The 12,056-nt window shown below is 39.5% G+C and overlaps 1 protein-coding gene across 1 annotated transcript in view; it reads left to right on the top strand.

Annotated features, from left to right (window-relative positions):
• The window catches only part of PAK5 (p21 (RAC1) activated kinase 5), a 279,244-nt gene that overhangs the window by 227,718 nt on the left and 39,470 nt on the right, over positions 1 to 12,056 (top strand). The window contains exon 4 of the mRNA XM_026502893.3: positions 9,689 to 10,474. Within this exon, the coding sequence (XP_026358678.2) occupies positions 9,689 to 10,474 (786 nt within the window). The remainder of the gene's footprint in view (positions 1 to 9,688; positions 10,475 to 12,056) is intronic.

The following is a 12,056-nucleotide window of genomic DNA, read 5'->3' as shown; positions in this document are numbered from 1 at the left end:
TTCATGAGGAATCTTGCTTTTTACTAAATTCACAAAATTGTTCTTAGACATATTGTAGCTTATTATAATTTGTGCTAAACATAACACTAGTTTTAGTGAAGGAATTGGCTTATTTGGATTCTGTATGATCATTACATATTTCCTGAGAAGATCTTAATGACTAGAAGTCCTCTCCACTGGTGCCACTTGGAGATATCCTGTCCTGATTCTCCTATTTTCCAGGAATATGCGATTCCAGCTATTCACCCTATTAGCCCCACCCCCTGTGGTTACCAAAATGATGTATGTAGAAAGCTGAAAGAAAACAGAAGATCCGAGGTCTTCTGGTGTTAGGAAATACAGCTGAGAATTAGCATTTCTTGCCATAAGGATTCAAGTATTTCAGATCTGTCTGTTGTCATGTACACAGCTGTTTCCAGCCACATTCCTTAATAAAACAAGGGAACTGGTTCTCTGCAAACAGGGTGAGAATTCAGATAAGTTGTTGAAAGTAGATACTTTCTGAGAGATTCCTGGTTTGTACTTGAGTCATGGGAATATTTAGCTTATTGACCTCCGGAGAAGTGTTTACCCAGAACGACAAAATAGAATACGTTCTCGAAGAGGGTAGAAGACACTGTTTTTTAAAAAGAAATGCAAGGTCTTATTAGGGCAAGGCTGTTAATTACACACTTCATTGTTGTCAAGGTTAATACAGTTTGTGAGAGGAGAGGCCCTTTTTCATCTCTTCCTCAGAACAAGGGGAGACAGCTGTGCTTACGGATAGATCCATTATAGCTTATCACTGGCCGGCAGCCTGAGGAAGGAGCACCATGAAATATGGCCGCTGTCACCAAGACAGCAGACGCTGAGCTGGGCCAGGCACAATGGAAGGACAATGAGAACCAGGGTGTCAAGCTCAAATAGATTGGGTTGCATTGATTTTTAAGGCCTGGCTCTTCCGCAGCATGAAATTCACCGATACTCTTGTTATTATATTATTGATCTCTAAAACTGCACAATCTTGCTTTCATAAACATCAGACACCGACAGCCGTAAATAGTGATTCTTATATTTTGAAGCCTGGTTAAACCATGTTGTAAAATTCTGCGTGTTTGGATTTCATGATCATTGCTTTGCTGTTTATGATTCCTTAAAGTGAAACCTGTGTCAGGGAAACAACTACCACCTCGGTTGGATCTTCCTGATTAAATAAGGGTCTTTAACCCTTCTTTTCTTCTCTTCCTTTTAAGCAGGTCAACAAATTATTTTTCATAGATATTTACATTTTGCAAGCCCCTGCTTGTCAACACTGATTTAGTAGTTTTCACGGAAAGAGAGAAAAGCATGTGCTTCCTTTAAAAGTGATACATTTATACCATCTGTAAATATCTCCAAATGCTAAAAAGGCGATCCAAGGAAAGACCAGGCCTTATATAGCCGGTAACATTATCTTGGGGGTTTTCTTTGTTGTTGTTGTTGTTGTTGTTGTTGTTGTTGTTTTGGTTTTTGGGGTTTTTTGGTTTTTGTTTTTGCTATAGATAAAATTTTCTTCTGAAATTTTCAAATATCCGCAACCACACCTTCACTTCCGTGGCACTCAGGTTTTATTCATCAATAACGCTAAGATTTATAGCTTCATACTAAGATCATGATACTGTAGAAGCAGGTGTGCCAAAATAGTGAAATCTGTTGAAGTATTCATTTTGGTTAAACATTAGAAATATTTCACCTTTATAGGGAACGGGAAAATGTTGCAAAGTGTAGCTCCTGGCAGCCAACTGTAACATCAAATAATTTTAACACAGTATGTATATATGTAATACTCTATATACATGTATATGCATATATCATGTTATCTAGAGATAAAATATATTTAAGACTATGCTATATACTTAATAAAATATGTATTTAATACTATATATATACACACACATATATAAAATCCTGAATCCTATTAAACTGAGAAGTATACGCCAGTCTAATGTTTTTTATTATGAAAGTACCCTGGTTGTGGAAAATCTGGAAAATACACTAACCCCATTGAGTACACAGTGTGAAGAGCAGAGCAGCAGCGTTCTCACTGCCTAGGAGCTCATTCAAGATGCAGAATCAATTGAGCTACCCTAAGACCCAGCCATTGCACTACTGGGTACTTAGCCCAAAGATACAGACATAGTGAAGAGAAGGGCCATATGCACCCCAATGTTCATAGCAGCTTTGTCCACAATAGCTACATTGTGGAAGGAGCCGAGATGCCCTTCAACAGATGACTGGATTAAGAAGTTGTGGTCCATATATACGATGGAATATTACTCAGCTATCAGAAAGAACGAGTTCTCAACTTTTCTTGCAACATGGACGGCACTGGAGGAGATAATGCTAAGTGAAATAAGTCAAGCAGAGAAAGACAACTATCATATGGTTTCTCTCATCTATGGAACATAAGAACTAGGAAGATCAGTAGGGGAAGGAAGGGATAAAGAAAGGGGGGGTAAGCAGAAGGGGGAATGAAACATGAGAGACTATGGACTCTGAGAAACAAACTGAGGGCTTCAGAGGGGAGGGGGTGGGGGAATGGGATAGGCTGGTGATGGGTAGTAAGGAGGGCACGTATTGCATGGTGCACTGGGTGTTATACGCAACTAATGAATCATCGAACTTTACATCGGAAACCGGGGATGTACTGTATGGTGACTAACATAATATAATAAAAAAAAAAAACATTAAAATAAAAAAAAAGATGCAGAATCTCAGCCCACTCCTCAGACCTATCGAATGAGAATCTCCCTTTAACGGGCTCTGCAGGTGATTTGCATGCACATTAAGATTTGAGAAGCACAGGTCTAAGATATATAGCACCCTTAATCTCCCCAGCTAGAGATGACCACTGTCAATACTTTACCGTATTTCTATTAATCTTACTCTTCTGGACATATCTTTCCATTTAAATAGTTGGAAGTCTAATTTTGTTAATTTTTATGACTCAGACATTACATTTTTAAGAAAGATGCCAGTAGAGTGCTGACCATGACTTGAAAGTATTCCATTTTTTTTTAGATCTGTAAGCAATATTTATTTGGCATATATAACAATTGTAGTTAATTGAAGATACATCTTTAAACTCAAGAAATTTGTGTTTTGCATCTCATTACTAATAATAGTTTTTAAAAGTCTAAACCATCAACTCTTCCATTGTATAAAGCTGAGATTGATTTATTCTATTATTTGCAGGTTTTTTCCCCTAAATCACTGTCAACCTAATTTAAAAGTAAGTTTTAACTTACAAAATAGTTAAATATCTACCATTTCTTTGTACTTACTGTATGGCAGAAATCATGCCAACTGTTTTACACATATTATTGAATCACATTAACCCAATGAGGCAAAAATTGAGCCTTGCCATTTTGTGGGTTAGAAACCATGGCTTTAAAAGGTTAGGTAACTGTCCTACCAAACCCACAGCTGGTAAGTGCTGTGAGCCTGATTCGAAAGAGGGAAAATAAATACTACGTTGTTTTTAAAAAGTGTTTCTTATTCAGTGAGAGTCTTTATTTTTTCTTCTAAATAGCATTTAGCTCATAGCAATATTAATTTTTCTCCTTTCACGTGAACAAATATATAGAATTCTGTTTATTGAGTTTACTGCTATAATTTTGCATGTAAACGGAACATACATCAGTAAGTGCATGGAAACAGCAGACCCTCCAGCTCAGGTCACAGATTAATTCATGTGTTCAAACAGTGATCCTCTCATCTCCCAGAAACATCTAAATGAACTTACTTGGGAGACAAAATTGTGAAATAGTTGTTTATGATTGTTTGGTTTTTCATATTCCAAATATAAGATATTTATAGCACAATTAATGAGAGGAAAAAAGGACTCTTCTAAACAGAACTTCATTATGTTATCACCTAGTCATTTAAAAAATACAGATAATATGGATACAGACATATTCTAGATCTCTGTTACAGCTTTAGCTGTTACTGGATGGATGGATGGATGGATGGATGGGTGGGTGGATGGATGGATGGATAGGTGGTTGGATGGATACATTGATAGATGATAGAAAGACATCTAAATTCCTTTCTCACAGTATTCCCCAGAAACAAAGTGACTGAGTTTCAAGTCTGCACATTCAGCTCATTAATGAAATTAGAAGAGTTTTAGTGGGACAACAGGAAGATTTAAAGGACTCAGCAGTTTCAAAGGAAGTGTTCAATAATGCCCTGATTGATCACAAAAGAATCACACAGGGAAGGATTTTTTTTCCTTCTAAATATCTGTATCTTGGTAGTGAATTTCTAAGACTAATAGCCCAGCCCCATCATAGCCATTTATTAATTTGCTGAAGATGAGCTAACAGGTTCTCTGGATCGTAATTCCTCAGGACAAGTGATTGAAATGCTAATTTGATATGAGTGGGGGACCCTTCCTCTGTTATCATAAATATCCACATAACCCTAAAGATGGTGGCATCTTAACATACTCTGATCATCTCTGTTCCTCCCTCACTGAGTAAGTGATGAGCTGGTAATCACCTTTTTTTTTTTTTTTTTTTTTGCCATCCGAGTCCATCTATTATTTCCTCCTGGACCTAGCTTGTAACTCTCCTCTTCCTGAAAACTTTCCAGGATTTTTAGTTTGTTCATCTCTGATCTTTTCTTTACTCTATAATCTTAACGTTTTAACTTGCCTTCATTGACGAGTTGTATTTAATGTTCTTTACTCATTTCAGATTTACAAATTCGTGTCCACTGGAAGGCAGTGCATACATTGGTGTGTTTCAAGCCTGCTATGTAATCCCTCCCTCCGTCAGTCTCCACAATTCCTAGAGGTGGCTGGGAGGGGTATCACTAGATATCAAGTGATAGTATCCTTTTTATAAATTGGAGAATAGGTAATGAAAAAAGGATGAAACTAAATCACATAGCAAATGTGGCTGAAATTAAGACCAGAACCTAGAATTGCCCATATGCTGTAAATTCAGCAACTCATCACTAGGGGATGGAGTGCACAATAGAAAATACTTACTTCATTGACCCATTTTTGATGGATTGGGATGCCACACAGCGAGCGTTTGCATTGCCAACTGGTGCTGTTTTGTTTAGCTCAAAAGAGTCTGAAGAGTATCTCAGAAAGAGAGCTAGACTAACCTGAAAGTAATGTAACATTCATTGTGTGTCAGCTATACTTTGATTTGAGAGAGGGAGGAAGGGAGAGAGAGAGAGAGAGAGAGAACACTAGACTAGAAGAGAGAGGGTTTGGGTTTGAATCCCAGGTCTGTTACATATCAGTGGGCAAAGTCAGGTCTGAGTTTTAGATTTACTCAGGAAAGGAAGGAGGAGGCCTTGATGATCTCTAGATTCCTTCCAACATTAAGATGCTGGAAGTGATTCTGTGGTCCCGAGCTGAATATTTCATGTATTCAGAGATAGGAAGGGTGGAGGCAGACAAGAAAGATTAATATTGTTTAAGATGGATAGAATTTAGAAAAATGATTTTTTTTTCTGGGATAGAGACCCAAAGATAACATTGAACATGAAAAATTTTAATATAGTGAACTCTTATTTGTCAAGTTCAGAGAAAGTCTGGATAAATTTTTGCTAAAGGATTATCCAAGCAGCTCCAATAATTGAGAAGGTACTTAGAGACCTTGGCATACCTTATAGTCATTATTCATGTGGCACATCAGTCAATATGGATGCCTGGGATTAGAAATACCAGGAAGCTACTTTTGGGGAAGACCATGAATTCCTGAGAACATCTTATTGAATAATGTGCCAGTTATTGATAGAGAGAACAGGAATGTGCAAGAGTATAATGTCTGTCCAGAATGCCGGCTAAAAGGACTTTTAGTTGAGCCACCGTGATATAAACAAATCAATACTATTTTCTTAAAAATGTGTACAAAACATGGCGCGCCTGAGTAGCTCAGTCAGGAGAACATCTGACTTGATTTTGGCTGAGGTCATGGTGTCAGGTCATGGGATCAAGTCCCAAGTCTGCTTAGGATTCTCTCTCTCCCTCTCCCCTTGCCCCTCACCTCCCTCACACACTCGCTCACTCACTCTCAAATAAATAAATCTTTTTTAAAAAAATTGTACAAAGCATAATTGAAGAAGAGAGGAGGCCAGTTGTTAGATCCACAGAAACAGTACCTATGTCTAAGACAGTTTGAAGAGCACCCTGAATAAATAGAAGGAGAAATGAGGAACAGGTACGATACAATGGAAGTGCAGTAGGAAGCTGCTCCGATAGACTTGGGAGTTTTGAGGATGAGTCACTAGCATTCGTACTTAATGCATCAAAAGATGACCATTTCCTCCTTCCCTCTTCCCTGTGCTTACCCTTCCCTATTCAAGGTATTGCTTCTCCCAAGTTCATCTGTTGGGGTGGGTGTAGACGCTGTCGCTCTGAGAGGAGGTCCCAATGTACACATGACAGGTGGTTCCTTTTCTGTCTGGCAAATGCTCGCACAGAACGTCACCTGCTTGGACAATCAATCCATTTATATCCCTCCCCCACAAACCATCATAACACTCCGCATACTGGAATGCTATTCAGTGGTTTTTAAAGAAGAATGGGGGGAAATTGGCTATTAATTCACAGAACCTGGATTGACCTTAAATGCATGATAGTAAATTTAAGAAGCCAGACCAAAAGGCTCCAGACGGTGTGATTCCCTTCATATGATATTCAGGAAAGGCAGAACTATAAGGATGGAAAACAGATCAGCAGTATACCAAAGGTGTGGGGAGAAGGTAGTGTCTGACCAGGAGAAGCCCAGAAGATTCTGAGGGGGGGCAGGTGTGGAACTAATTTGTATGGCCCTGTAATGGTGAATACATGATGCTTCGCATTTGTCAATACCCATAGAACTTTCCAGCACAAAGAATAATTTTTTAAGCCAACCAGGAGATCAAGAGGATCCCACGCTGGAATACAAACTGTGGTAGAAGAATGTAACTGTTACACATGTGTGATATAATGTCATTGAGGGGGTGTGGAGGTGTTACGTAAGTAACTTTGGAGGACAGGGCTTTCTTTTGTTGTTGTTGTTGTTTTTAAAGATTTTATTTATTCATTTGAGAGAGAGAAACAGAGAGAGTACCCAGCATGGGCAGAGGCACAGGGAGAGGGCCTGGAGATCACGCCCCAAGCCGAAGACAGATGCCAAACCATCTGAACCATGCAGGCACCCCAAAACAGGGCTTTCTTTGAATGGAATCTATAAGCCCAAAGTCCAAAAAAAATGTACTAAACACTGTACTCTAACTGTCAATGGTGTTTCCATGGTGGTATGGGGCAATTATTCTGAAACTGCGATATCTGTATACCAGCATTGAATAACCAAAAGAATGGCAGGTGGAGATTCAGGTTTTTCACTGTTTTTCACCCACAAATAAGAGGGAAAGCTGGAATGAACCATGTGGTACTAGATTAGATTCAGAGACAACACTACAAATTCATGTTTAGCTTAATATAGTTACAGGTGGACAGATACACTTAGAGATGTGTGTGCATACCCGGGGAAGTGTGTATCCATGTACTGCCTGGCTCTGTGGACTGAGAGGCCCCGGTAGCAGTGAGCACACCCAGCATCCAGGTACTAGTTTCTAATATCCTTACCCCGTTAAAGGAGCCAGGCCGCTTGGAGGAATGGTTGATTTTAGTGCAAGGGCAGGGAACTGACCAATGAACCCTCAGCATCTTGTGGCACCAAAAAGTAAGGAAGGGCTCGAAAAATAAGAGGATGGGGCTTGTGAAAGGGACAGAGCAGCCAATCTGAAAGAACTCTCAATAACTAAACCTGGAACAATAAAAGCAACAAAACAAAACAAAAACATAGTTTAGGATTATAATCCAAAGTATAAAACACATATCCATGGTTCTATATATACTGACACAACTAAATGATTGAATAAATAAATAGGATATTCAAGTCTCCTGTGTAGAAGAATTACAATTACGTCATGTAGATACCCCTTCTCAGGGAGGGAGAGTGATTTACTTCCAAGGGTACAGTTTGGAAAGCCTGGAAGGAAGGGGAACGTCACTGTATACTGTGGAAACCTGGTGGACACTACCTGGGCCAGGTGATCAAGGCCAACATCACCAGTGATAAGCCATGTTGATGATAGGCACACTGGATATGATGTGATTAAATTGGTGTCTTACTCTGTGATCTTTCTGCCTCCTGAACCAATAACCTCATTTTGACCATGAGAAAAACATCAGACATTCTTAGTTGAGGGATATTCTACAGAGCCCCTGACCACTACTCCTTAAAACTGGCAAGGTCATCAAAAACAAGGAAAGTCTGAGAAACCATCACAGACCAGAAGAGACTAAGGAGGCAGGACACATCAGTATGAGATATCCTGGATGGGACCCTGGAACACTAGGGGAAAAGCTAATGAAATTCACATAACCTGCAGAGTTTAGTTAATAGCAGTGTAAGTTGCCAAACAGTAAGGTATGTATGAGAGCTCTGTATATTCTCTTTGCAACCTCTCTGTTAATCTAAAGCCATTCCAGAATTGAAAGTTTATTTAGAGGAAAGGGGTACAGACCAAAAGTCTTCATCCCAGACGGTTTGGATGGAAAAAACCAAAACCTTGTCTTTCATCATGGAGACTTTGAGAAGCACTGATCTATAAAGCGTATGCTCTAAGAGAGCTTTTGACTTTTCCCTCTAGTTTGAAATCCTCTGTTCTACTGAGATGATTTTGAACTCCTTTGCTACTTGCTCAAAGGTATTTTTCTCTCAAAATCCTGGAAGTCTGAAGTCACAACACTTTGTTCTTTGTTCTTTGATCCACCCCCGACATATTTTGTGGCAAACCTTGTCATTGTCAAGGCACAGCTGACTGGCTTTGTAAGTGGTTTGTGATTTCTTTCTGTTCCTGGTATCCTGGTGTTATTCAGGTTCATTAAAGGGAACACTGGGGCTTGGCAGTTTGTCACTAAGCTTCAAGTACAACCATGTCAATTACTGAGCCATCCGGACGTCAGCGATGATGGTGCGGACGTGTGCCTGCTAGCAGGCATTACCGTTAGATGCTTCCTGACAATATCACATGTGATCACAAATAAAGCCTCACAAGTAATCTTCATGCTGTTCCTTACTTAGAGTTCAGAAAGTGCCTTCCTCTTCCATAAAATCTGACAACTTCAATTTTCATATGCCTTCCACAAAAGGGTAAAAAAAGTATGTGTGCCTGTTTATGGGTATGTTACTACTCAGGGGATGGTGTTTACCGGTTTTACAGATCTGAATAATGAATGTAAAAAATAACAAACATGCTTTTTCTAACCAGTTATAGACTTAAAATTATAATCAGCTTATTGTTAGAGGGTCAGGGGGTATTATTTAAAGAGGGGAAGTGATGGGGAGGTTTCCCCTCACTGGTAAATAAGGCAATGATTGCTTATATCGTCTTCTAAATGGCTTTTTGATGTTAAATTGACCTACCTATTGAGATAGGTAAAAGAAAATTTGCAACGTAAGATTGTATAATATTTGACTTATTTTACCATTGAAATCAGTCAACAATTTTTTTTTCAATTATCATTTTTTAGGGGATGTTCCTGGGGTCTTTTTTCCTCTGTGGTTTAAATTAGATGGAGTAGGGGTGGGATTCTAACATCAATTTGAAAGCATGAAATGTTTTCTTTAAATGGCTTTCCCTTTACTATTCCCAGACAATCGTTAGAGGAAATAAACCGTGCAAGGAAACCTCCATCAACGGCCTGCTGGAGGACTTTGACAACATCTCCGTGACTCGCTCCAACTCCCTAAGGAAGGAGAGTCCGCCCACCCCAGACCAGGGAGCCTCCAGCCACGGTCCAGGCCATCGGGAAGAAAATGGCTTCATCACCTTCTCGCAGTATTCCAGTGAATCTGACACCACTGCTGACTACACGACCGAGAAGTATCGAGAAAAGAGTCTCTATGGTGACGACCTGGATCCATTTTATAAGGGCAGCCATGTGGCCAAGCAAAATGGGCATGTCACAAAGACCAAACACGGGGAGGCCCACTATCCTGAGATGAAGCCTTGGAAATCCGATCTCGCCAGATTTCCCCTTGATTATCACACACACTTGGACTCGCTGAGCAAACCAAGTGAATACAGCGACCTCAAGTGGGAGTACCAGAGAGCCTCAAGCAGTTCCCCGCTAGATTACCCATTCCAATTCACGCCTGCTAGAACTGCGGGGACCGGTGGGTGCTCCAAGGAGAGTCTGGCGTTCAGTGAAAGCGAGTGGGGACCCAGCCTGGATGACTATGACAGGAGGCCCAAGTCGTCCTACCTGAATCAGACCAGCCCTCAGCCCACCATGCGGCAGAGGTCCAGGTCAGGCTCGGGGCTGCAGGAACCGATGATGCCCTTTGGAGCAAGTGCATTTAAAACCCACCCCCAAGGACACTCGTACAACTCCTACACCTACCCTCGCTTGTCCGAGCCCACAATGTGCATTCCAAAGGTAAAGTTCACTGCTTCCTTCCCTCCCATGTGCAGGCACCCCACAGAGGCGCTGCTAGCATGACCTTCTCACATAGATTCTAATGTGTTGCTTTGCCTTTTAAGTGAGAATCCGTGTTGAAACCCTACCTGATTTCCATCCACGAGCCCCAAGCGCAGAGGATATAGGGCAAGACACATTTATTCGTTAAAATCAAAGTCTTCGGAGATCTCCTACAGGGTTTCTGATTAAAAGTCAAAAAAATTCTTTATTTGAAAGATATCCTGATATACTACTAATAAATATTGTGTGCTCATATTATACTAAGTCCTCTGTTAAGGAGCATATGATTGTAAGCCATTAGATGGAGGAATACAGTGGTTCCCGCATTCTGGCAAAGGAGCTGTTGAAAAGGGGGAAGAAGTCAGGATTACGTGGTAAGTTTTTAATAAAGTTCATTTTAAAGTTAAATTTTAATATAATAACCATTCTAACAGGTGTGGGGTCCTAGCTCATTGTGGTTTTGATTTTTCTCGGATGATGAGTCATGTCTAGAACCTTTCCATGAACCTGTTGGCCGTTTGTATATCATCCTTAGAAAAATGTGTTTTCAGATTCTTTGTCCATTTTTTGATTGGGTTATTTGGGATTTTTTTGCTGTTGAGTTCTATGAGTTCCTTATATATTTTTTAACCCTTTAACAGCCATGTGGTTTGCACATATTTTCTCCCATCCCACCGGTGCCTTTTCATTTTGCTCACCTTGCCCTTTGCTGTGCAGAAGCTTTTATTTTGATGTAGTCCCACTTGTTTATTTTTGCTATTGTTGCCATTTGGTGTCAAAGACTAAAAGTCATTGCCAAGACCAATACCAAGGAACTTACCCCCTATTTTTCTTCTAGGAATTGTATGGTTTCAGGGCCTACATTCAAGTCTTCAATGCATTTTGAGTTAATTTTTGTATGTGGTGTAAAACAGGGGTCCAGTTTCATTCTTTTACACATGGCTATCCAATTTTCACAGCACTATATATTGAAAAGACTGCCCTTTCTACATTTGTATATTCTCGGCTCCTTTGTTGAAAATTGATCGAATATATATACATATATACATATGTATGTATATACATATGTATATATGTATATATATACATATATATGTATATATATATGTATATATATATGTATATGTATATACATACATATGTATATATGTAGGTTTATTTCTGGTCTCTGATCTGTTCTATTGATCTATGAGTCTGCTTTTTTGCCAGTACCATACTATTTTGATCACTATAGCTCTGTAATATTGTTTGAAATCAGGAAGTTTTGTTCTTTATCAGGATTGCTTTGGTTATTTATGGTCAAATACGATTTTTTATGTGTGTGATATAGTTGAAAACTTATGGTAGAAAGCTGTGTAGGTCAAGATCATAGAGAAAGTTCTGTCCAGAGGCAATAACATTTCATCCCTGGTGTCATATTTGCCCCAGTGACCTGTTGCGTCCACCAAATAGTCATTCCTAGCTTCTGAAAAATCAAGATATTTCACTTAGAATCTTCAGCTTCTGGGTTTTAGGCTTCTCTCGGGAAAAAAAAAAAAAA

The sequence above is a fragment of the Ursus arctos genome, unplaced genomic scaffold (assembly GCF_023065955.2).
Source record: "Ursus arctos isolate Adak ecotype North America unplaced genomic scaffold, UrsArc2.0 scaffold_16, whole genome shotgun sequence".
Classification (NCBI taxonomy): domain Eukaryota; kingdom Metazoa; phylum Chordata; class Mammalia; order Carnivora; family Ursidae; genus Ursus; species Ursus arctos.
The sequence above is the reverse complement of the archived record's forward strand: the minus strand, read 5'-3'. Positions and strand labels throughout refer to the sequence as shown.